Source organism: Lissotriton helveticus, chromosome 6, assembly GCF_964261635.1.
Source record: "Lissotriton helveticus chromosome 6, aLisHel1.1, whole genome shotgun sequence".
Lineage (NCBI taxonomy): Eukaryota > Metazoa > Chordata > Amphibia > Caudata > Salamandridae > Lissotriton > Lissotriton helveticus.
Window position 1 is genome coordinate 144,449,433 of NC_136067.1, and position 26,646 is coordinate 144,476,078.

At 46.0% G+C, this 26,646-nt stretch overlaps 1 protein-coding gene across 1 annotated transcript in view; it reads right to left on the reverse strand.

The window, feature by feature from the left end:
* RBKS (ribokinase) overlaps positions 1 to 26,646 on the reverse strand; it is a 399,775-nt gene that overhangs the window by 230,542 nt on the left and 142,587 nt on the right. Inside the window, exon 4 of the mRNA XM_078647503.1 lies at positions 6,197 to 6,259. Coding sequence (XP_078503629.1) covers positions 6,197 to 6,259 — 63 coding nt within the window. The remainder of the gene's footprint in view (positions 1 to 6,196; positions 6,260 to 26,646) is intronic.

A 26,646-nucleotide genomic window follows, 5' to 3' on the forward strand; every position in this document is an offset into this window, starting at 1 on the left:
GCAGTATTCTAGTATCATCTTGGGCTCCTCTCCCCCTCCTGCAGAAGACAACGAGAAGACAGGCTCTCTGTCCAAAATGCCATCCCCCACTGTGATGTACAGTACTTACAGAAGATACTCTAAGAGAACTGATTGTCCTCCATACTTTGTTAATCAGTGTGGGTGCGATTGTGCCATTTCTTTATTTTATCACATTATAGACTGCATGTTTGAAGAACCGAGGTTTGCTTACAATTTAGTGACAGTAATGAAGCTCGGTGAAGAGAAGCACATGCTGCCTCGGTGTAATCAGGGGTGTAATCTGGCCGAGTCTAGGATGTTTGGGGCGCTGGGTAGAAATGGAATGTGTGAGCCCCCTCTAAATAGCAGAGACATGATGCGTTCAGGGCTGTTTGCATGTGAATAGATGTCGCTGCTCCTGAACCTGCAGCCCCTCCCTCTCAGTCACCTGCGAGCACCTCTTAACAGGTCATCAAGGACTGGAGGTGTGAGGGTTGCCATCCCGCTGTGCCTCTCCAGTGCTGCAGAGTATCTGAGGAGCTTTGGTGCAGCATCGGAGTCAAGAAGGGAGGTGGGTGCAAGCTGTGCCGGCTTTAGGGTGGGGCAACCGGTGCCCTGTTAAAATGACGGACAAATGGCGTCCGTTAAAGAATACTTCACGGACAACGGACAGACGGCCGAAATTACGGACTGTCCGTGAAATTTACGGACGGTTGGTCACCCTACCTGAGAAGGGTGTCCTTCACAGTGCAATCGGTTCACGGAGCAGGGAATATTGATAAGGAGTCTGTGGCTAGGTAGAGTCTCTACCAGATAAGGTATTACCGAAGCTAAGTAACTTGTCCATCTTATAGAGAATTCTAGCCACAGATTCCTTATCTTAGAATAGATACCCAAGCAATACCTCCAGAAGGTAGGACTGCACAACCAATAACATTTAAAAAGTGCTGCAGAACCGAGTGGGCAAAGTGCCCTTCACAACGGACCTGACTGTCCAGACAAACAACAACCTTGGATAAGTGTGCAGAAAAGGAGGGTCAACGCTGTGGGTAGCACACCATGACACAAACTTCTACCCAGCGGCAGGCGTATACTGACTTAAAAAAAAATCACTAACAAGGACGCAAACCAACAATCTTGGATTATTGACAAGGCAGAGCTTGCTCGGAAATAGCACGCATGAGCAGTTTTGCATTCCTACACTTCTTGGAGCCCACAGACATTTCTGCCGACCCACATTGCAGCTCCCATTCAATACCCACTATTACTATTTCAACTAGGTTTATTTCCATCAATGGACCTTGTAGCAGTCATGGCAAGACAGCCAATGATGCCTATAGCCAAGAAAGCTTTTTTGATTTTTTGTGGGTGAGTCCTGCCTTTTTACCTTTAAGGCGGAAATTGCTACGCTCTGACTTAAAGGCTCTTCAGGTCAGGTCTTGCCGCCCGCAACAATGACACTTTTGAACAGACACAGCATTAAGTTATCATGCAAGGATCCCAGGTTTCTGCTCTATGTTGCAAGGCTGCTTACACAGCAGACACCGGCTTCCTCTCATCTAACACCAAATAATTCATTTATGCTGGAAGCAGCCTCAGCTCAATTCCGAACAAACCAAAATGAATAGTTTGAAGCTAAACCCTTTAGTATATCAAGAGCTGTGCAAAAGCAGCAACGAACAGTATGTAGTCCGCGCCGTTTTCCAGACATTGCACTATGACATGCCTGTGATGACCTCTATACCTAGCTCCCTTGCAATAAGGCATTTGGACCTCATTAATCAAACTCATTCTGCATGACAGACACTATCGGTTAATTAGTACTGGTCACTCATTTTACAGACCCTCTAAGCGGAGTGTCTCTCGGTATGCTGAAACTCGACATGCTCTGACAGCTACAACCATGGTCATCCTGTCTGAATGTAACATTTATTCTAAAGTAATCATCTATAGCTGATTTTCGGTGGTCCATAATGCGGCCTCGCCTCAATGTTTTAATGTAGCCATTGTTTTAACTTCTTACATTTTAATCTTATTAATGCTTTTAGCTGATACATTTTTGTCTTATATTGCAATGATTTTAACTAATTACTTACTTATTGACTTGGTGGAGTGACATCTGGCTGCAAGAATAATATCACAGACTTCGGGAGGAAGGTCGAAAGCTGCTCAATCTCCACGCATGAAGATGTAGGGTACACAGGTTCGTGTGCAGGACCCTCCCCTGTTCCTGTGACAGAAGATGCTCTTGATCAGGAACCCAGACTAGAGGGTATCGATGGCCATGCTCACTAGCTCGGGATACCAGACTCTCCGTGCCCAATCCAGAGTCACAAGAATTACATGGGTCTGGTCGCTCTTGATCTTCCTGAGAACTCTGGGCAGGAGCGGTATTGGTGGAAAGGTGTAAGGAGGTCAGAGCCCTGATTCAGTAAATACATTAGCGATCCAGTAAGCATCTTCAGCTGAGTTAATTCGCAGTGATTTCAGAGAGCCCCACCGGTGTTCTACCACCAGGGAAACACCCTGAAATTCCAGCCATGTCCAGAGATGCAGGGCCTCTTGACAAAGGGTCTATGACCCTACCCCACCCTGTTTGTTGCAGTACCACATGGATGTGGTGTTCATGAACACCTGCACCAGCCTTCCCTTAATCAAAGGAAGAAAGACTTTCAATGCCAAGCAAATCGCCCGGAGCTCCAACAAGTTGATGTGGAGCTCGGACTCTGCCGGAGACCAGAGTCTTCTGATCTCCACCAGGGGCATGACACAGGTCCCCGCAGTGCAGGGGGCTCCCCAAGCTCCAGGGGGCCCCCTTAGCACAGTACTTTGGCCGGAGAGCTCCTGATTGAGCTCAGAGGGGCCCCTACACATACCTTGCAAGGGAACCCCCTCAGGTTTCGTTACTCCACTGCTCTCAGATGGCCGTCCCAGCCCAGGAGCGACACATCTGCCACTACAGTCAGCTCTGGTTGGGGAAGAAAGAGGGGTTTGCCACTAATCAACCCACGGTTTGTTTATTACCATTGCAGATCTTTCAAAGTTCCTTCAGAAAATCTGGACAATGCAGGAGAAATTCCTCTGATGCTGCACCCACTAGGACTTCAGTTCTCACTGCAGAGCCCGCATATGCCAATGGGTATGAGTAACCAGCATGATGCAGGAGGCTACACAGTCCAACAGCTCAGAGTTAGTCTCCCCAAAATCCAGGATAGAGCTGAAACATCAGAATGTTAGCCTGAATATCCTGGAATCGCTGCTCGGGAGGATAGGCCCGATTCTGCACTGTATTCAGAATGGCTCTGTGAAAGGAAGCGTTTGAGAGGGAATCAGGTGTGAATTTGGCATGTTGATAGTAAACCCCAGGAAATGCAGAGGGTTCACTATAGTCTGAAGGTGGGATCGGATGGCCTGGGGCGAGACCGCCTTCAACAGACAGACTTCGAGGTAGGAGAAGACTGGAACCCCGACCACTGCAGATGTACTACAAACACCATCACTTTTGTCGACACCCAAGGGGCTCTGGTAAGGCCAAAAGGGAGCACAGCAAACTGAAGGGCAGCTTCTTGAACTCGTCTTGCTAAATGAAGAGGTTCAGAAGGCAGAGATCCAGCTTCCAGTTGTACCACTTATAAGGCCCATTTAGTCCCGCAAAGCATTCCACCACCAAGATCGAGGCATGAGCATTTAAGCATACCATGAAGGAAGAGTGGTGGTTTGTGGGGGTTATGGAAATAACAAGGGAACTGCATAGCCCCAGAGGATCATTTGGATCAAGCAGCAGCCCATTGTGATCTCGTCCCACCTAGTGAAAAAATGGGAACCCTCCCCCAATAGAATGGGGTGTCATGGGGGGAGGTATCAGAGGGGTTCGGAAGAGGTTGAGCCTGTAGAGGAAAGTCAGAACTGGGTTTGCTACTGCCGTGACGCCCTCTGGATCTACTTTTGTCCCAAAGGTAGCAATAAGGTTGCTGTGGAATTTGAACGGCCTTAGATGGGTGCTATTGTCTTGTATGCACAGCCCTATAATGAACACCAAAACCTGGTACGTTTGGTGAAACTGCTCTGAAGGGGAGGCCAGGACAACCGCTCAAGGCAAAGCCCTGCTGTTCTTGAAAAGTCCCAAGGAGGAACTGGCCTTCGCTCATAGTCACTGAAAAAAGCACTAGGAAGCGGCCAGCACAGGCCACTTCGTCGTGCTTTTTTATGCCAGCTGGGGCAGGGCAATAAACCCAACATGGGGAGTGAAGAGACTCGGGATCGGCTAAACTTCATGTGATTCTGCTCTTTCAGTAACTTTCAGTCATGCTGAACAGCAGATGTGCTGCTAGACAACATGGCCAAAAGAAATTCACATTGACAAGGTCAATCGCTTGGGCATTGCTGAGACCTACCGGCTTTGCAAATGCTTGTTTTAAGAATGTGATGAGACAGTATTTTTGGTTGACTATATACAAAGCTATTGAGCCCACTCCTATAGTTAGCTGGGGCTAGTTTCATGGTGAAAAATTCAGCTGCAGATTTGAAATCAAAGGTGAGAACTTTTTTTGTACACTTCTGTACACGGCTCAACATGCCCTAGCTCCTTGTACCGTGAACATAACTCAGTACTTACAGATCTCCCCTGAAGGAAGAGATGTGTAAAGACCTTTCAGTATGAAGTGTTGAGCCAGGCCACCAGCCTTTTCATATGTTGCCCTACATTTCATCATAAATGATGTAGTCTATAGGTTGAAAGACTAACCTGTGATCTCGTACTGAAGACAGCCTCTACAGGCACAGAACAAGAGACCGGTAGCAGCGGTGGCTCCTCCATTAAGGCGGAGGAGTGTCGCCCCACTGCGCTCTGATAAGTGCAAAAACAAAAAATAAATTGATAACACAATGTTATTATCATTTCTTTTTCAGTATGGAGCCCTGATGGGGCGGGCTGTGCTATCCTGTCGGGCAGCAGCAGTCAGCAGGGAGGAGGAGTGGTGGGCACCGTAAGTGCGCATGATGGTTTGGCCAGCCATCTTAGTATAGCCAGACCGTCGTACGCACTTGCCATTTCTCCACCCGGCTGTGTTGCACAGCTGGGTGGAGAACAGTTCCCAGGCATCGTTTGAGTGGCAAACCAGGCCGTCCAGACCAGCATGACAGCAGCGCTGTGATTGGTTTAGGGGAGTCTGGGAGCCTGTGTGCTGCCGGAAGGAACAGAAGAGGACGGAGGAGAGGGGGCAACCGGCATGTAAGTCATCTTTTCTTTTTTCCATCTCCCTCTTCTTTACACCTCTATTCAGCAGTAGCCACCACTGAGTGAGATTGTCATAGACAAGCCAGACATACCCAAGAACATTGTGAAGGGAGACTGCAAAAAGCAGCTGCCTAAACGAGGGTGAAACAAACACAAAATAAATCTACAAAGACATTGAAAGACAAGACACTACACCATGTTCTCCAAACAGACTGGTAAGCAAGGATGTCCATGAGAGCTATAAGGACTGATACCAATAATGTTGAGTCATTTTGAAAGGATGAAGGTAAAAGATTAAGGACAAATTCGAACATTAAACAGTATCGTCTATCACATCCCGCAAGGTAATATAAAAGAGACTAAATTGTCCAGAACTATGTGTTCTCCTGTAAAATTCCAAGTGACACCATATTCACAAGAAGGCACAGATTGGAGGACATAAGGTAAGAGAAGGAATTTATCGAATGTGCAACTGCATGCCAGAACCACACCTGCACCCCCAGCTGCATGGAGGTTTTCTGGAGGATTTATCAGCTACTGACAAAACCCACCACGAGCATCCCCCCTCCCAACAATTCCAAAAGAGCTTGGGGACCGGCGCTTCATGAGAACCGATATCAGCAGGTGGTCTTACAGCCCCAGGGTGGGTAACGGTGTGGGTCGTCCTGAGTACACACTAAGGGATTTAAACACTTTCAAATGTATTCCACCACATTTTACCCCCCACAAATGACAGCATGCTGCGACCGAGCCCCGAGAAAGGGCGCTGCCAAGTTCCCTCCTTGTAATTTATTACTTCTTTCCAAGGATGACACTCGGCTGTACTTTCATCCGATGATTTAAAAGACATAAACAAGGATTTCTTAGGCTCTGATGGCTGTGGAATGTAAAATAAGCCGCAGGCCAAATATTTCTGAGACAGAAGAGCATAAACTCATTAATGCAGCATCACACACTTACCTTCACTGTTGACAATGATTGAAGCGGCTCCGGTGGCGGCCTCCGCAGTCTGCCCCACAAACTCTAGAAATGACAAAAGCAATGTTTAAAATGCACAGTTCGGCGTCAATATCAGGATTAACCCAGATGAAGGTAATTGTCAATAGGGCGAGAAAGCAAAAATATAGACCAGCATGCAAGATTAACTCACTGACTGAGCTCAAGCTATGAATGACTTAATAAATCACTTATTTTCTGTGTGATCCTGGGTTTAATTTAACTGTACATACTATTATGTTACATGCTTTATTTTATACTGCTGCGTTCGCACTATTGGTCGGGCCTGGGTTCTAGCAGTCTTTGGAGCAATGTACAAATAAATAGATTTATATAAGATATGACCGGTTACAGTGAAAGGCAAAACACATAGCAGCACGAATAGGACACAAACGAATCTGGAGAGAAAACTTAAATCCGGAACAGATCAAGAGTAGCATATGCTCGTGGGAGTTTCTGAACATTGATAGAGGCTGGAGTTATAAAACATATGACTGAATTAGGAAAAGCAGATGAGATGCTTAGTTATCGACAATGATAGAATACAAAAAAAAGAGGCATGTAGACATGAAGTAAAAATTAACCCACAGGAGCCAATGAGAAGCCAGGAAAGAGAGTAAGTCCCTTTTAAGTTTATATTAAAAACAATAGATCCCTCAAGCACAGCCCAAGTGAAACCTAATCACAGCATCAGAATGAAGAATACATTTACTCTACTAGTGTTTTTATTGAAGAAGTGTGACTTGCTGCACACCACCGATTGATGTCTGCCTTAGGCCGTCTCTAACCTTCAATGAAACAAAAGTTCTATTTTTTAATGAGACTCATAGGCATTGAAGGAACTTTTTCGGGAGTCCCAGGATGTTCAGAGGTTACTTGCCTCAAATTGTAACACGAGAGCTTTTCACCACTGGTGTCCTTGGGCTTTTACCATTCTATTGGACCCAAAAAGGACCACCAAGATCATCCATTTTGCACTTGAACCTCTGGATAGGCAATACAAGCAGCACAAGGCATACTGAGGGAGATGATTTGCGATAGATACTCCGAATGCAATTAGGCATATAGTAACAGAAATAACTCGCTGTCCGTCCAGCGTTTTGTTTTGAAAGAGTAAAAGCTCTTAAATCATAGCACAAGCTCAATGGCGTGCATAATAAGTAAAGGGCATAGCAATGCACTCAATTATAATTGGGACAGAATCCAGCTACGGGCGATCCAGTGAGTATTGCATCTGGCTGATCTTGGATTCTTATAGTTAAGGCACAATGACAGGTGATTTCTGTTCAATACTCATACAAACGTTGGACACAGATCAGTTTCAGGCCATTCCTGACTTTTGTGTATTCCTCCCAGCGACAGTCTGTGCTCTAATATCAGCAGGAAGGTTGGATAGAGCTGGGAGCTCCCTATCATGGGAACCCAAAACAGAGGCACAATAGGTAGTAAGGCTTCTCCACTCAGCTACCTTTAAAACTGTTGGGGTAAAATTTCAAATGACAAATGGAGTAGGAAGGGAGCCAGGGCTGTGTCTATAATTCCAATAACAGAACAACTACCGGTGGGAGATCCTTCTCCCACCTCGCCGCCAGGACATGGAACACCCTCCCACTGAGCCTACGACAGACCCAAGACCTGCTGACCTTCAGGAGGATACTCAAGACCTGGCTGTTCAATCAATAGCGCCCCCTCCCCCCCCCCCCAGCGCCTTGAGACTCTCGCAGGCATGTAGTGCGCTTTAGAAATGATTGATTGATTGATTGAACGTGTATTTGTAAAGCGACCGTTCACCCAGAGGTATCTTGGCGCTGAATAACAGATGTTTATTGTTACTCAACTCAATGGTACTAATTTTATCGACCTCAGATGGATGAAAGGCTGAGTGGACCCGCCGGGATTTGAACCTTTGACCATGAGGTCAAACACAGACCCTGCGGTGGACACATTAGTCCGCTGAGCCATCAGACCCAATGGGCCCTCTGTCTCCAGTCCGCCACATACAAGAGTCTGGTCCATTTCAGAGGATTGCAGCAAAGTACTGATGGAGTCTGTCAGGCTCTCTCCATCTTCCATCACCCAGGAGGTCTAAAATGGCTTCCTGCATAGCAACAACCAAGCACATATTAGGTTCTCCACACTCACCCTTCCACATGCACATACATGTCCACCTGGATGAAGCAAAGGTCCTGATTGCATAGGCTTGGTAGACAATTTAAAACAGGGCCAGTAGGCAAATCTCCCTGTGCAAGAAACAAGTAGAAAAGGGTCTGTCATGCATACACAATTCGTCGCTACCTTCACCGTCAGTCTTCAACTGTTCGGTGAGCTGATGGCAGCTATGCTCAGAAAGGGAGTCCACAGAGCCTAGGTCCATTCCATGCCAAAACTACTCCTCAGCATACATGCATGATTGCTGTGTTTGCTGAGAGCAAACATTCACAAATATGTAGATACCCGCTACATGGGTAACTTAGAGGAGGGGTGCACCTCATGAATTTCTTTTTCCACCACCTGTCTGCCCTACTTAGCTGTTTTCCTCACACACCAGTGTATACAGGGAACCAGTTTCCATGCCCATTCTCATCCGCATCTCAACCAGCTCTGATGCCAACCTCGCCAACTCCGAACACCTTCACTTCCAGATCCACATCGACCCCAAAACCACACTCAGAGGCACCCTCCTCTACAGACCACCAGGACCCCGCGCAAAATTCAGTGAAGACATCACGGACTTCATCACTCCACACGCGCTCCCCTCCAAAGAATACATCCTTCTGGGAGATCTCAACTTTCACTTTGAAAAGATCAACGACCACAACACCAATACCCTCCTGGACAACCTCGCCAACCTCGGACTTAAACAACTGGTCACCTCCCCCACCCACATCGCAGGTCACACACTCGACCCCATCTTCACCTCCAGCAATCATGTCTCCTTCAGCCATACAACGGATCTCCTCTGGACTGACCACAGCTGCGTTCACTTCACCTACAACAAGCCCAAACCCACCAACCACCTCCAACCAACTCTGCGAAGAAACTGGAACAAAATCACCACCGACCAGATCTCCTCATCGCTCCTTCTAAACACCCCAGCCCACTCCTCGGACCCAAACCTAGCCGCCGCCAACTTCACCATATGGTTATCCATCACCGCCGACACCTTAGCACCACTGAAAAAACGTCAAAGCAAACCTGGCAACAAGAAGGCCTCTTGGTTCAACGATGATCTTAAGAAGTCCAAGAAACTCTGCCGCACCCTTGAAAAAGCTTGGAAAAAAGATCCAACCACCAGCACCAAAGACACCTTCAAAAACGCCACCCGCACTCACCACCAACTAATCCGAAAGGCCAAGAAAACAGCACTCAAGGATCGACTTGACAACAACGCCCACAACAGCAAGGAACTTTTCAACATCGTCAAGGAGTTTTCTAATCCCTCGGCCAACTCCAACGACATCACCCCCTCTCAAGCCCTCTGCGACTCCCTAGCCTCATTCTTCCACAACAAGATTGCAGACATCCACAACAGCTTCGAAAACCAACCCGGAGTCCAACCCACCCAACCACATGCTGAACACTCTCCCCCCGCGAACACCCTTAACGACTGGAACCCAATCTCCACTGAGGACACCATCCGCCTGATGAACTCCATCCACTCGGGATCCCCCACAGACCCATGCCCTCACCACATCTTCAACAAAGCAGACTCCATCATAGCACCGCACCTCCGAGACGTCATCAACTGCTCCCTCAACTCCGCCACCTTCCCGGAAGAATGGAAACACGCTGAACTCACTGCCCTTCTGAAAAAACCCACAGCGGACCCCACCGAACTCAAAAATTACCGCCCCATCTCGCTCCTTCCATTCCCGGCCAAAGTAATCGAGAAAGCTGTCAACAACCAGCTCGCCGCTTTCCTTGAAGCCAACAAATCCCTCGACTCCTCACAATCTGGCTTCCGAGCAAAACACAGCACTGAGACCGCCCTCATCGCAACAACAGACGACATTCGAACTCTACTGGACAATGGAGACACAGTCGCCCTCATCCTCCTCGACCTCTCTGCAGCATTCAACACAGTCTGCCACAGCACCCTTTTACAACGCCTCAGCAACATCGGAATCCAAGGAAAAGCACTTGAATGGATCACCTCGTTCCTCACCGGAAGAACCCAGAGAGTCCGCCTTCCACCATTCAAGTCCGAGGCCACCGAAGTCATCTGTGGCGTACCACAAGGATCCTCACTCAGCCCCACCCTCTTCAACGTATACATGAGCCCCCTCGCGGCCATCGCCCGCCAACACAACCTCAACATCATCTTTTACGCGGATGACACTCAACTAATCCTTTCTCTCACCAAGGACCCCAGCACCGCCAAAAATAACCTACACGAAGGAATGAAAGAAGTTGCTGAATGGATGAAACACAGCCGTCTGAAACTGAACTCAGATAAAACAGAAGTCCTCATCCTAGGTACATCCCCCTCTGCATGGGACGACTCCTGGTGGCCGGAAGCCCTTGGAAAAGCACCCATCCCGACAGACCACACACGGAACCTAGGCGTTATCCTGGATTCTTCACTTTCAATAAACAGACAAGTCAGCGCCGTATCCTCATCCTGCTTCAACATTCTTCGCATGCTCAAAAAAACATTTCGCTGGATCCCCACCGAAACCAGGAAAACAGTCACCCATGCTCTGGTCACGAGCCGACTGGACTACGGAAACACCCTCTACGCAGGTACTACCGCTAAACTCCAGAAGAAACTCCAACGAATCCAAAACGCCTCAGCCAGAATCATATTAGACATCCCACGCAACGAACACATCTCTGGTCACCTGAAAGACCTCCACTGGCTACCCGTCAACAAGAGAATCACTTTCCGACTGCTAACCCACGCACACAAATCACTCTACGACATTGGACCAGAATGCCTCAACTCACGACTGTCCTTCTACACCCCCTCCCGCCAACTACGTTCTTCCAGCCTAGCCCTCGCCACTGTACCTCGCATCAACAAGACCACCATGGGTGGCAGATCCTTCTCATACCTGGCTGCTAAAACATGGAACTCTCTCCCCACCCACCTTCGCCTTACCCAGAACCACCTAGAATTCAGAAAGCAACTCAAAACGTGGATATTTGACAAGTAATCCTCCCCCCCTCCCTTAGCGCCTTGAGACCCTCTGGGTATGTAGTGCGCTATATAAATTCTCTGACTTGACTTGACTTGACTTCTCTCTTCCAGCTCCACCCATAGCAAGGCCTTGCTTGTAGTTACCAGTCATTTTGTACACTCCATTGCGTGCCACTGCCTTGCCACCCCATCCACCTTCCCCGCTGCGCTACCTTTCACAATTTGCCTTTTCTGAAACATGCCCAGCACACTTACATAGTTAGAATAACTGCTATGGTCTTGTACTGGAACAAAGGAAAGGACATGGATCTATCCACTCACATTAGGCTGCTTTTGGAATAACAAGCTCATAGTACTATTTTTGCAGAAAATGTCGAATTAAAATGAAGCAGCTGGAAAATGTGATTGATCAGCCTGCAATTTCCTGCAGTAGATCAGTGAACGCAGAATGTAGGTTGAACCTGGTGCCTTAATTGTTAAAACTATGTGTTTACTCCAAACATTATACTAATTGAAGGGTATTAAGCACAATACTCTGTGTTCTCTGAAATGCCTATAATTATACCACACTATCTACCCATGAACTCAGGTGTGGCCAACAGCCTACATGTTTCTGTAGATCCACACCTGTGCTAATGTGCAGCATTTTTCACAGGACAAGCACAGATACCATCATTTAGATTTCAATCATGATGTGAGCATTATGCAAACATGTGCTCTTCAACTGCTCCCCACAGTAACAGCCTGAACACAGGGTAGCAATTAAATGTTTCATTATTGTAAGGTATTGTCAGACAATCAATATTATTCTACAGGGCTATGCTTTGGCTCTCTTTTTATAGATTCTAGTGTTTAAGAAAGTGTATATACTTGGAACTTTATAAGTATAAGAACTAGAAAACAAAAGCCTTTGTGCCAATTGTACCCCTAAGAAAAAAGTAACATGTCCTTTCTTTCATAGATTCACTTAGTTGCCATAGGTTTAACCTACCAACTGTCCTGGCATCATGTATTATATTTTCTTAGTGTTTGGATGTTATTAGTTGGGACGGACAAAGTTTTGGAACTCCTTCCAGCCCAAACTTCTAGGTATGATTCACTATGCGTAGGAACAAATGTAGCTCCAGGCGTGTTTCAGCCTTGTTGGGCTTCATCAGCGTCTGAGCCAAATGCATTGTGCAAAAAAAACTTGCAGTGGGCCAGAGTTTTTATTGAGAGCCTGCCGTGGAATGCTGAGTTTCGTTAATACTAAGGCTGCCTAGTCTTGATTTCACCTCATGCCTCTTTCTTCCACCACCCTACACTTCCTGTCGCTTTATCTCAATCTTGCATGTTCTTTTTCTTCCCCGTTTTCTCACTTTGTCACTGTTTTCCTATCTTTATCTTCCTGCCTCTTTGCCTTTGTCTGTCTTGCTCCTGTCTCAGTCTGATGAACAAACACAAGTCCCCAAAAATAAGTGCCAGTGCCAACCACCTGCAAACACAAGTACAAATTAATCCCATCCATGCTGCCGTCGGCAGCACTACCTCGCTGGTGCTGCCGTCGGCTAATGGCCGACGCGGCCCCACCCGTTTTGCGGAAGTGCTGCACTTCCGAAAAACAGGCGGCGCAGCCAACGGGTTAAGCACTGTGTACTTAAGGCACTGATAAATTAGAATTGTACTAATGTTTGCAGCTTACTGTAACCATCATATTAGGACATATGAATGCATTAACCAGAAGCCCTTGTATCGCACGGAGAAGGGGTTATGTATTTTCGGCACCTGAAGTGTGCATTGTATAATAATGAGGGACACAGGACCATGTTTAGATACTAATTAAAGGCACTCACTTATTATTAATTATAGTCTTGAAAAGCGCAAAGCTACCCAAAAAGGGTTTCCCGGCTCCAACCATGATAAAGAAACCAAACTGTCAACTTAATATAGTCATGTCTTCAAGCCTTTGCGGAACACAAGCAGAGAAGTACAGTCCTTGAGGGATTTGTGAATGGAATTCCACAGCTTTAGACCCAACAGTGTGAAACAGTGCCTTCCCCAGATGGAACCTGGGTACAGTGCAAACGGCGAAGTTGGAAGATCTAAAGGAACAAGGTCACTAGTTCCTGAATGTAGCGTGGACCTATTCTAGCTTTGGCCTTAAACATGTAGCAGAGAGCCTTCAATTGAATCCGTTTAGGGACTGTGAGCCCATGCAGCTCAAGGGACAGATGCGAGACTGAAACGTGCTCATAAAGCCAAAACAGCAATCTGGCTGCTGAATTCTGGACCATCTGCAGACGCCTGATAGATGCCTGGTCTATTGCCAAATAAAGGATGTTGTCATAATCCAATCTAGTTAGGATCAGGGCTTGAATCACAGGCCTGTGGGCAGATTGGAGGATAATCCAAATGATCTTCCTCACCCATTTCAGGACACTGAAACAAGTGGAGGAGGCAACCCTTAGCCACCTGAGGTTTCACCAATAGTTTTTCATAAAGAACAAAACCTAGGTTCCTAACCTTGGGGGACAGATTGGCGTGAGATCCTGTTATGTTATGTTAATATGTATTTATTAAGCGCACGTACGCCCGTAGGCTTCATGGCGCTCCTAAAGAGTCCGGCCAATTTTGGGGGCCCCAGAGTGGAGTATGCTTACCCAGGACCAAGATCTCAGTCTTAGTTTGTTTAAGCTTGAGAGAGTTAGCACTCATGCAAGTAGCCACTCGACTCAAGCCCAGTTTAAAGTCAGAAGGTCCTTGCTCCTGTGCAGGTGACAAGGAAAAAATAATTTGGATGTCATCTGCGTAAGAATAAAGGGTCAAACCGTGACTCTCACTACGTCTATCAAGGGGCGGATGTAGTTATTAAATAGCAGAGGGCTTGGCACAGAACTCTGTGGGACACCGGAGGATGAGGCCAGTGTTTCCGATCTAGCGTTAGCTGAAGACTTGAAATGAGCGGTCTTTAACGAAAGATGTTTACCAGGCCAAGGCTTTCCTTCTTCTCAACGTTGTGTTCCTGCACCCGCCATTAAACGTAACTATAGTTTAACCCTGTGACTAGATTCTAGAAGCTTCCTATATGGACTTATAGCTAGGTAACTCCTTATCTTGGCGACTGCTGGGGCATCCACTGCCCAATTGTTATAACAGTTTTTAAATAAATACATTTTGCAGGCCCAGCTAAAGCTCAGAGTACTAAAGTTTTCTTCAACAGCATCTCACTTAGTAGATACGAAACAAACAATTATGTATTGAATGCTTTTCTCACTGGGCCACCATAGACCGGAACCAACTATAAGAAAGCCAGCTTTGTCACAGATCTACTAGAGACATTCCAGCCTAAACTCTTAGCTTGGGTCCCCGCTACATATGAATACAAGCCACATCAACCACGTTTCGACCTTTCAGGAGGGTGTATGTGAATAGATTTTTTATTTAAAAAAAATCCCAACGTTGCTGTTCCCCTTTAACATCTCATGGCCTGATTTAGAGTTCAGCGGACAGGTTACTCCATCACGAATTTGACGGATATCCCATTCGCCGAATTACAAGTACCATGGGAAATAATGCACTTCTAATTTGGCAGACTTGATATTCGTCATGTTTGTGACCGAGTAACTCGTCTGCTGAACTCTAAATCAGACCCTCACTTCTCTTTCTATCTTATTTTCTTCCAGTGTTTCAGTTGTCTCTCCTCGTCTCCCACTACCAATATCCTTCTCTCTCCATTTTTATATTGGCCACATTTTGGCGCTGTTAATTCTGCAGAGACAATGAAAAGACACCATACCACACCTGAAAGGCATGCTACTCAATTGCAGATTGGCAATGAGGCACGTGACAGACATCATGGACCTCATCCTTGCACACAAGCTTGACCTCTTAATATTGACTGAAACATGGCTAAATGATTCCTCCGTGGCAATCCTTGACATACTAGTCCCACCTAGGTATAACACCATAAGATTAGATAGACCTAGCAGACCAAGTGGAGGTATCGTCTGCCTACACCGTAATAGTCTCTCAGTGAAACAGTCACATTCCATTGCTCAATCCTCATACGAATACCTATGCATCGATATCATGAGTAACAAACGGCCACTATGTAAACTGCACACGATATACAATCCATCAGGAGAAAACCTCTCATTCATCGAACAATTTATGAAACTCAACTCAAGCAACGTGGGACAACGCTGTACTCTTTGCTGGAGATTTAAACCTCCGCTGGAACGACCTGGAGGACCTTGCAGTAAACAGCCTAAAAACCTTCCTAGCAGACCTCAATTTGACCCAAATCTGCCTCACTCAAACTCAGGACATGGATGCGACCTTGGATTTAACCATTTCTAAGGTCAACCCTATTTAACTTGAATCTATCGCCCCTTGTGACTGGACAGACCACCATTGCATCACCTTTCTCATTACTGAATTGGTGAGAACAAAAAAGGCTCAAATAAAGAAGCCCAGACAATGGAAAAGGAACATGTGAAACATAAACATTAATGAACTGACATCCCTCAGCAATAATATCCTGCCTCCTTCTGTGGACATGCAAGATGTCCATGACCTTACAGAACACTACAACAATTCCATGAAGAACATTCGAGACTCGATTGCTCTCTTACAGCTAAAAAGAATGTCCACCAAAGACTCCAAACTATGATACAACGGTAGCCTAAATACAGAACGATGTAATCTGAGACTAGCTGAATGATTGTGTAGATTCTCCTCATTCCCTGAACACTTTAAACACTTGAGATCGCTGAGGAGCATTTACAACAAACGCATCCGAAACTTGAAAGCGAATTTCTTTAGAAACCAACTAGATAATGCCAGAAATTGACCTAAAAAACGTTTTGAACTTATCAAATTACAATCTATTAAGCAACCCAACCCTTCCCCATCTGGATCCAGTCCTCAGTCAAACTGCAGGGAATTTGCATCCTTATTCCTGGGAAAGACGAAAAAGATTGAAAGTGATGTACGGACAGCAATGGGGCACCTTCCGGTCATACCACATATCAACTCCCCTCCCCCCAGGATCGCTGAGCTATTTCTTCCTGGACACTCCCCCAAAATACAACACTTTGTGGAACTTATTCAAATGCTTTGATGGAAAAGCCATTTTAAAATTTCTAACAGCTCTGAAACCTTCAAACCACTTCAGCAACCCTCTGCCATCAAATTTCTTTACTGAGATTAAAACGTCTGTACTCACACGCTGGACCAAGATAGTATACACTACACTATTTCAAGGCACTATACCAGACTGCCTAAAGTGTAGGCAGATAACCCCTATTTGAAAAAACCTACAGCCGATCACACGGACCCAAACAATTTCCACCCAATCTACAGCATTCCAACTCTGGCGAAGCTCCTTGAAAAATGTGTCCATGTCCAGTTATGCAACCACATAGAACAATTCTGACTTTTAGACCAATTCCAATCTGGTTTCCGTCAGGGCCACAGTACAGAATCGACGTAAACACACATATTTTATGACGCACTAAAAATGCTATATCAGAATGAATCTTGCCTTCTAATCCTCCTCGACATCTCGTCAGCTTTCGATACGGTCAAACAAGACAACCTCCTAGACTTACTGGAACGTTGGATGGGGCTATCTGGATCAATCATAAACTGATTTGCCTCATTTATCCATAACAGAAGTCTAAGGTTCAAGGCTAATCAGTCCTTGTCCAACTTCACCCTGGTTACATTAGGGGTCCCACTGGAGTCCACGCTCTCACCCACTCTCTTTAACCTGTTCATGGAACCTCTAACCAAAATTCTGAAATTTGCTAACATCCACTATCACATGTATGCTGATGACACCCAACTCAACCTGAAAAATTCTCTTCCCCCTCTTCCACCCCTCCAAGATAATAGGTCTCTCAACATGATCTCACAAAAAAAAACTGGCTGACCTTCAACCACCTCGACAAAAAATCCAAAACCCTAGTGATTTCCAGGTTGAATTATGGAAGTGCAATCCTCTACAGCCTACATAGATCTAAGCTGGCTCCATTAAGGGCCTCTCTCAACTCTACTGCAAGGCTCATCACAGGATCTAAAAGAAACAACCACATCACTCCTGATCTGAAATCTCTAAAAGGGCTCCCATATGATGCAAGAATACAGTTAGAAAATGTTTGCATGACTCCACCCGCGTAGCTAGGGGGGTGCGGTGGGGGCGGGACGCCCCCAGGCGGCACTCTTTTGGGGGTGGCCGCGGGCCAGTGCCACGCACGCGGCCCAGCCAGTTAACAGCAGCGCGCACCTGTCCTGCCTCCTTGCTGCGCCAGTCAGTCAGTGCGCCTGCAGTGCTGCCGAAAATGCCGCCACGACGTCCCGCGTTGAAGGAGCTTGCTTGATTGTTGGTCCGTCCCAGGGCCGTCAATCTTATAGCGCTCGAGCGCTACCAATGACGGCCCTGGGCATCTCTTTGGTCAGCCCTCGCGATGAGAACGTAGTAGTGACGCGTCACACGCTTCAATACTACGCGCTCTCGTGAGGAGTCAATTCTGATCTGGCTGAGGCAGTGGCAGTGCCGCTGCTGGGCGATTTGCTTTGCTGAAGTGAACGAAGTTAGAACCAACCCCTGCCTGCCATAGAGTGAGGTAAGATTAAGAAAGAGGAGAGGAGTAAGAGCTAGCAAAACATTTTCAGAGGGGTAGCTCATCACCTAGGCTCAGCCACAAATCCACTTTCATAGATATTACCATAAAAACGGTTGCTCATGTTAAGCACTGCATTAAGTTACCAAAAGGCACACGAATAATGATGCCAGACAACAATGTTTACTGATCCAGCCCTAGAGCTCCCTTAAAGTAACGAGGAGGCCCCAGAACATTTTTGACTGTATCACGAAGGAAAGCATGATTCTGGAGGTGTTATTGTGTGGCAAGAATATTACTGTACATGTTTGTTGTGTGCCATTTTGCTGCGGTGTTGAGGCCTACTTTCGTTCTGGATGGTGTAGCATTGTGCTGTCTCCTTCCTTCAATTACAGCAGGAAATGCCGAAACATCTTTCTAAGTTGTTTTAGTCATGTATAAAATTAGTTCAGTGCAAAGTTATTAGAAACCCTGCCAATAGGGCTTCCATCCTCTGTGTGTGAGTGTATGTGTGTAGTGTGTGTTTGTGTGTCTTATTGTGTCTGTGTGTGTTTTGTGCGTGTCTGTGTGTGGTGTGCGTCTGTGTGGTGTGTGTGTGTCTCGGTGTGTTTTTTTCCAGAGTCCCAGGACAGCGCATCCATGTTATCCAGTCATGTCTATGAACAGTTCAAGTAACTACTTTATTGGTTAATTAAAAGCATAAACATGTAAAAAGCGTGCATCTAACATATTTATGTGGGCAGATGTGGTTGATTTCATGTAGCTTCAATATTGCCTTTGACACTGATATGGACCTATGTTCTTTGTGGAGGTCGGGAGTTTGAAAGAATGGGTTTAAATTTGGTTGCATGGTTTCCCCTTGCCTGGTTGCTTGAGGGTATTGATGGCACTTTTGCAATTATTTTTTGTATTGTATTGTAATTGCATTTATATATCACTCACTACCCATAACAAGGCATCAAGGCGCTTTTTCAGCGAGTTGCACGCTACTCCGGAACCCATTATTGGTGAATTAGTATAGTGAAAATTTGAAATAAATTTGAGTGGTGTGTATATGTTAGTCAGTTATTTGGATTAAGAAGGATAGTGGAGGGATAGTAGAAAGGGAAAAAGGTTTGCATTTATATAGCGCTTGCAACCCTTGATGGGGTCTTAAAGCGCTTTTTTGGCGAGTGGCACGTTACTTCGGAACCCAGAAAGGAATAGTGGTGAATTAGTATAGTGAAAAGTTGAAAGTAAGGTGAGTGGTGAATATGTTAGTCAGATTATGTGGATTGAGAATGATAGTGGAGGTATGGAGACTCAGACACTTTGCACTGTCTTCTTTCTTTTTCTTACTTTATCACAATTTTTGTTATGGGTTGGCAGTCGCTGATGATGAGAACCTGAAGATGCAGGCGAGTACCAGTCTGTAGACTCCCATGGTGTTACTCCCGTGAGGCACTGCCAATCGTTTTTCACCTTTTTTCCTTTCCTACTTATGTTTGGTCATTTCACACTGGAGGTTCGGATAGACCACGGGAGGCAGAGCTCACAGACTCAATTGTTTTTTATTAACTATCAGGTGATCCAGGTCCCTCCTGAACAGACGGCATAAGGATAACCGCTGTTCCGTCACACAAAGTTGGGTGAATGTACATGTTTGGAGGAGTCACTGAGCAGAGTGTTCACCTTCTGAACAGGTCCATTGTTGTTTATGATTGCATTTATATAGAATTTGCTACCTCTGACGGGGGGGGTTGAAGTGTTTTTCGGCGAGTAGCACACTACTCTGGAACCCATACAGTGTTAGTGGTGAATTAGTATAATTAAATATGCAAGTCATTTTTAATAATTTGAGTGGTGGATATGTTAGTCAATTATTTGTATTAAGAAGGATACCGAAGTGGTAGAAGAGGTAAAAAGGTTTGCATTTATATAGCGCTTGCTACCCCTGTTGAGATGTTAATGTGCTTTTTCGGCGAGTAGCATGCTACTCCGGAACCCATAAAGGATTAGTGGTGAATTAGTATAATGGAATAAGAAATGTATTTGAGTAGAGGACATGTTAGTCTGTTATTTGGATTGAAAAAGAATAGTGGAGGAGTAGAAAGGAAGGATTTTTATTTTTTATTTTTTGTTTTGTTGTTGCTATACCCTTCATTACGAGTGGTTATTCCCCTAGTAATGAGGACCAACGTCCAGATCTTGCTGCTTACTGCACCTAAATGCCATCTTCCGATTTTGCCCTGATAGATATCAGTAGGTTTGGCCTGAAAGCATTTATCAAGGGAACATGGTTTTCATTCCAAAACTCATAAGTCCAATAAGTGTGGTTCCAGGAGCTACCGCACATAGCAGAATTTAATGCAAACTCGTAAGGAAGGCAGAGACAAAATTACCTTCGGAAATTTTCAGACAGTATAAAATTGAAATTTCTCAAAACGTTAGCAGCAGAAAACAGGATTTCAAAAATTCTAACTTCATGTAGGGCTAATATGTGGTATGCACTCCTTCCGTGTTGCATTTGTTCACGCAGCTCTCTGATGGATGTCACATGCAGTTTTTCTGAGTCCCCAGATAGATCATGCAGTGTGTGTGTTCTCCTTTTGTACTGCCGGTGACCGGTGTATTCAACTGTGTAGCCTTGCACCGTGTCATGTATGTGCATGTAACTTGCATGATCGAGGTAACTATGAGCAGTGATACTATGCGTCTCTCGGACCTCTTTCAAGTGCTCGCCGTCCTTTTTCCCCAGCACCCCTCCCCCCAGGGGCGGCAATCTGAGGGATCGCCCCGGGCGCCACAAGCTCTAGCTACGCCTCTGCATGACTCACAAAGCCCTACACTTCAACACCCGAGGTACCTTGCACCAAGACTGGAACTATAGGGTGGCTGCAGATGCTCTAGAAGCTCCAATACATTATTGTTGAAACCACAGCAAATCTTTAAAAAGAAAACACACAACTGAGGCTTCTTGGGTATTGCCCAAAGAATTTGGTACGCCCTGCCCCCTGAAGTTAGGCTGAACCCCTCAACTGCATCATTTAAAAAGGCAGTTAAACTGTTGTTTATGAACACATTTCTGATCAAGAACCTACGAACTGTACACTCCTGGCCCGGTATGGCGATGTATCTACACCAATGTTCATCACTTGCTTGTTTTGATCTTATTTTGTTGATCTGTTGGCTTGGACCTTGAGGTGGTCTCTTCCCAGGGCTCGGCCTACGCCCACGAAGTGGGTGGAGCTTCGAGCTCCTAATGTTAAAGAGAAAAAAAAGTATCTCTAGGGCTTTGGCCAGACACATTCCTTAGTGTTTTATGTCATCTGCCCAGTGATTCGTCTTCGCTGTGGTGTCTTTGTAGTAGCCTTGACGTGAAAGGCTAAATGTAGTTTTCGTCCGCCATGTTTGGCATTTTTTGTGCGTGTGCGCGCACAGAAGTACATTAATTATAATTAGGAGCTGTCAGGGTGCCTCCGTAAGTGAATCCAGATGGCCGGGCGCGTTCACCATTCAGCAGCGCTCAGCGCGCAGCTGCTGCATGCCAGGCCGGGAAAGGGCTTCATTAGCCTCACTCATCCGGCGCTGAGACAGCAAGACACGGGGGCCCACGGCCCCCTCCCTCATCCGTATCGGCGAAGCTCGGAACGTCCTGCCTACCACCTGCCATGCAAACGAGAAGCACCAGTATCGAACGACAACCCTCCTGTGTGCATTTATCACGTGTCCCTGTACACGGGCATCGTCACTCCCACATGGTTTGTTGGAGCAGCATACAAAACAAATCTCTTACTTGCAAATTGTTCTGGATTGTTTGGGAAGATGAGGTGAGAGCGAGAAAGCACAAATTAGAGACAGGATTAGAACACAATCTTTGCGGTTGCGAAGAGAGGTCGTCCAGTAAACAGTGGCAATATCCAGTCGCCACCATGATATAACCGTTTCAAATGATCATTTCAGATGGCTGCACCTAGATGTAAATAATCGAGCTGTTACAGCAAACAATACACAGTGTTCAAAATTGCTTTCTTTCCGACATTCAATGTGTTGTGACCTTAGGACGAACACACCTATGCTTTTAGCTGTTGATGTGTCACCTGACAACTTTTTTCCAGTAGGTAGTTTGGAAAGGTTTCACTTTCAAGATTTCACAGGCTGGGTAAGAAATGTACACTTCACCTGTATGGATATGTTTTTCCACTGTAGAGGGCATGCTGGCGGAGTCACGAGTAGCCAACTTGTAAAAGATAACTGATGACGAAGGTTTTAAGGTTAACTTGCAGGTTCCATTTTTTTCGGTAAAGCTACTGAAGGTAAGCAAAGGAATGGGGCATGCTCAAGAAGAATATAAAATATATTTTTGTGTGTTAAAATATTTCATACATTTTAATTTGTGCCGTCTGCATTTTAAAACGCTTCCACACAGAAAGCACAATTACATCTTTCGCCCTCCCTTCTCACAAAAGGCAGTCATGCGAAAACCGTCTTCTCTTGGTTCGTGCTCCAGAGTCCACGTGCATGGGCAAGTAGTACACACATCAGCAAAAACATTAAAACAAGCACAACGAAGCTTCTTCTGTGAGAGGAGAAGGGGCTTTGGTGGTTAATTAAGAACTGAAAGATGAGGTTATTTACTAGAATTTTAATTAAATAACTAACAGATTTTAGCATTCTTGGGGACTGAATAGGGCATAGACTATGAAAGTCTGACAAACTAAAACTCGTTATTGTTAAATGGTGACGTTCAAGCTCAAATACGCAGTAAACGATATCAAAACATTGAATATTACAGATTGAGAGTGCAGTTTGAGAGTGCAGTGTGAGAGTGCAGTTTGAGAGTGCAGGTTGAGAGCAGTTTGAGAGTGCAGAGTGCAGTTTGAGAGTGCAGTTTGACAGTGCAGATTGAGAGTGCAGAGTGCAGATTGAGAGTTGAGAGTGCACATTGAGAGTTGAGAGTGCACATTGAGAGTTGAGAGTGCAGTTTGAGAGTTGAGAGTGCAGTTTCAGAGTGCAGCATGAGAGTTGTGAGTGCAGATTGAGAGTTGAGAGTGCAGTTTGAGAGTGCAGTTTGAGAGTGCAGATTGAGAGTGCAGATTGAGAGTGCAGTTTGAGAGTGCAGAGTGCAGATTGAGAGTGCAGAGTGCAGTTTGAGAGTGCAGAGTGCAGATTCAGAGTTGAGAGTGCAGATTGAGAGTGCAGTTTGAGAGTGCAGATTGAGAGTGCAGTTTGAGAGTGCAGTTTGAGAGTGCAGTTTGAGAGTGCAGATTGAGAGTGCAGTTTGAGAGTGCAGATTGAGAGTGCAGTTTGAGAGTGCAGTTTGAGAGTGCAGTTTGAGAGTGCAGATTGAGAGTGCAGTTTGAGAGTTGAGAGTGCAGATTGAGAATGCAGTTTGAGAGTGCAGATTGAGAGTGCAGTTTGAGAGTGCAGTTTGAGAGTGCAGTTTGAGAGTGCAGATTGAGAGTGCAGATTGAGAGTGCAGTTTGATAGTGCAGATTGAGAGTGCAGATTGAGAGTGCAGTTTGAGAGTTGAGAGTGCAGTTTGAGAGTTGAGAGTGCAGTTTGAGAGTGCAGTTTGAGAGTGCAGATTGAGAGTGCAGAGTGCAGATTGAGAGTTGAGAGTGCACATTGAGAGTTGAGAGTGCACATTGAGAGTTGAGAGTGCAGTTTGAGAGTTGAGGGTGCAGTTTGAGAGTTGAGAGTGCAGTTTCAGAGTGCAGCATGAGAGTTGTGAGTGCAGATTGAGAGTTGAGAGTGCAGTTTGAGAGTGCAGTTTGAGAGTGCAGTTTGAGAGTGCAGTTTGAGAGTGCAGTTTGAGAGTGCAGGTTGAGAGCAGTTTGAGAGTGCAGATTGAGTGCAGTTTGAGAGTGCAGTTTGATAGTGCAGATTGAGAGTGCAGATTGAGAGTTGAGAGTGCACATTGAGAGTTGAGAGTGCACATTGAGAGTTGAGAGTGCAGTTTGAGAGTTGAGAGTGCAGTTTGAGAGTTGAGAGTGCAGTTTCAGAGTGCAGCATGAGAGTTGTGAGTGCAGATTGAGAGTTGAGAGTGCAGTTTGAGAGTGCAGTTTGAGAGTGCAGTTTGAGAGTGCAGATTGAGAGTGCAGTTTGAGAGTGCAGTTTGAGAGTGCAGAGTGCAGTTTGAGAGTGCAGAGTGCAGTTTGAGAGTGCAGAGTGCAGTTTGAGAGTGCAGAGTGCAGATGGAGAGTTGAGAGTGCAGATTGAGAGTGCAGTTTGAGAGTGCAGATTGAGAGTGCAGTTTGAGAGTGCAGTTTGAGAGTGCAGTTTGAGAGTCAGTTTGAGAGTGCAGTTTGAGAGTGCAGATTGAGTGTGCAGATTGAGAGTGCAGTTTGAGAGTGCAGTTTGAGAGTGCAGTTTGAGAGTGCAGTTTGAGAGTGCAGTTTGAGAGTTGAGAGTGCAGATTGAGAGTTGAGAGTGCAGATTGAGAGTGCAGATTGAGAGTGCAGTTTGAGAGTGCAGATTGAGAGTGCAGTTTGAGAGTGCAGATTGAGAGTGCAGTTTGAGAGTGCAGTTTGAGAGTGCAGTTTGAGAGTGCAGTTTGAGAGTGCAGATTTGAGAGTGCAGATTGAGAGTGCAGTTTGAGAGTGCAGATTGAGAGTGCAGTTTGAGAGTGCAGTTTGATAGTGCAGATTGAGAGTGCAGTTTGAGAGTGCAGTTTGAGAGTGCAGTTTGAGAGTTGAGAGTGCAGTTTGAGAGTTGAGAGTGCAGTTTGAGAGTGCAGATTGAGAGTGCAGATTGAGAGTGCAGAAGCAGAGTGCAGATTGCAGTTTGAGAGTGCAGTTTGAGAGTGCAGATTGAGAGTGCAGATTGAGAGTGCAGAGTGCAGATTGAGAGTGGAGAGTGCAGATTGAGAGTGCAGTTTGAGAGTGAAGATTGAGAGTGCAGATTGAGAGTGCAGATTGAGAGTGCAGATTGAGAGTGCAGTTTGAGAGTGCAGAGTGGCAGTGAGTGCAGACTGAGTGCAGAGTGACAGTGAGTGCAGACTGAGTGCAGAGTGACAGTGAGTGCAGACTGAGTGCAGAGTGACAGTGAGTGCAGACTGAGTGCAGAGTGACAGTGAGTGCAGAGTGACAGTGAGTGCAGAGTGACAGTGAGTGCAGAGTGACAGTGAGTGCAGAGTGAGTGCAGAGTGAGTGCAGAGTGAGTGCAGAGTGACAGTGAGTGCAGAGTGACAGTGAGTGCAGAGTGACAGTGAGTGCAGAGTGACAGTGAGTGCAGAGTGGCAGTGAGTGCAGAGTGGCAGTGAGTGCAGAGTGGCAGCGAGTGCAGAGTGACAGTGAGTGCAGAGTGACAGTGAGTGCAGAGTGACAGTGAGTGCAGATTGACAGTGAGTGCAGAGTGACAGTGAGTGCAGAGTGACAGTGAGTGCAGAGTGACTGTAGTGTGAGTGCAGAGTGAGTGCAGAGTGACAGTGAGTGACAGAGAGTGCAGAGTGACAGTGAGTGCAGAGTGACAGTGAGTGCAGAGTGACAGCAGAGTGACAGTGAGTGCAGAGTGACAGCAGAGTGACAGTGAGTGCAGAGTGACAGTGAGTGCAGAGTGACAGTGAGTGCAGAGTGACAGCAGAGTGACAGTGAGTGCAGAGTGACAGTGAGTGCAGAGTGACAGTGAGTGCAGAGTGACAGTGAGTGCGGAGTGACAGTGAGTGCAGAGTGACTGCAGAGACAGTGTGTCAGGGTGCACATTGTGTGAGTGTGCAGAATGAGTGTGCAGGGTAAACAGTGTGTGACTATGCAGGGTGACATTGGGAGTGTGCGGGTGAGCAGTGTGTGAATGTGTAGGGGCAGTGTGTCAGTGTGCAGAAAACACCACACACACATACACCACACACACATAACGCACACACAAACCACACACCTCAGTCTCTCAACACCACACACTTGTCACCACTCAACACAACACACTCACCACCACACTCACTCCCCAGGCTCACCCCCACAGACTCACCACCACACACTCACCAGCACACAGAAAATAACACACACAACACACCCCCAGCCGTCAATGAATGCTTTCACCATGCACAAACACCAACAACCATCATCCATCTGTGCACGCTTTTACCAAGCACACACCCACCAGCCGTCAGTGCACCCTTCCACCAGGCACACACACCTCCAGCCGGCAGTGCACTTTTCCACCAAGCAATCGCAGTATGGTACACTTTACTTTTAAACATATTCATATAAAGCAGAGCATGCCACCATTGGTAAAATTACAATTCAACCAACATACTTCCACTACACACCACATGCACACACTCCATAACACATGGCAAAAAGACATTGGCATTTACAATGCCATTAGCTCAAACTCAAATAAATCCGAGCCCGATTGCATTTCTAATGCTTGTTAATTTTGTTGCTGTTTGCATTACTTATTTCTTTCTTTCATGACCATATGTAAAGCGCTCAGATGCCCTTAAAGGTCATGTTTGCGCTTTATAAAACTTTATAGATAAATAAAAAGTTATGGCTGTGAATGCTGGAATCAGCATTTGTGAATCACAGAGTATTCCATAAGGCAGCAGCCCATATTAAACCATCAACTACAGTATTTCCATCCACCAATGTTGTATTGACACTGCAACAAGGTCCCCAACTGTGCAATCTAATGTCAACCAATAGCATTTTCTAAATACAAAGGTGAACGGAATGCCCTACCTTTCGTGT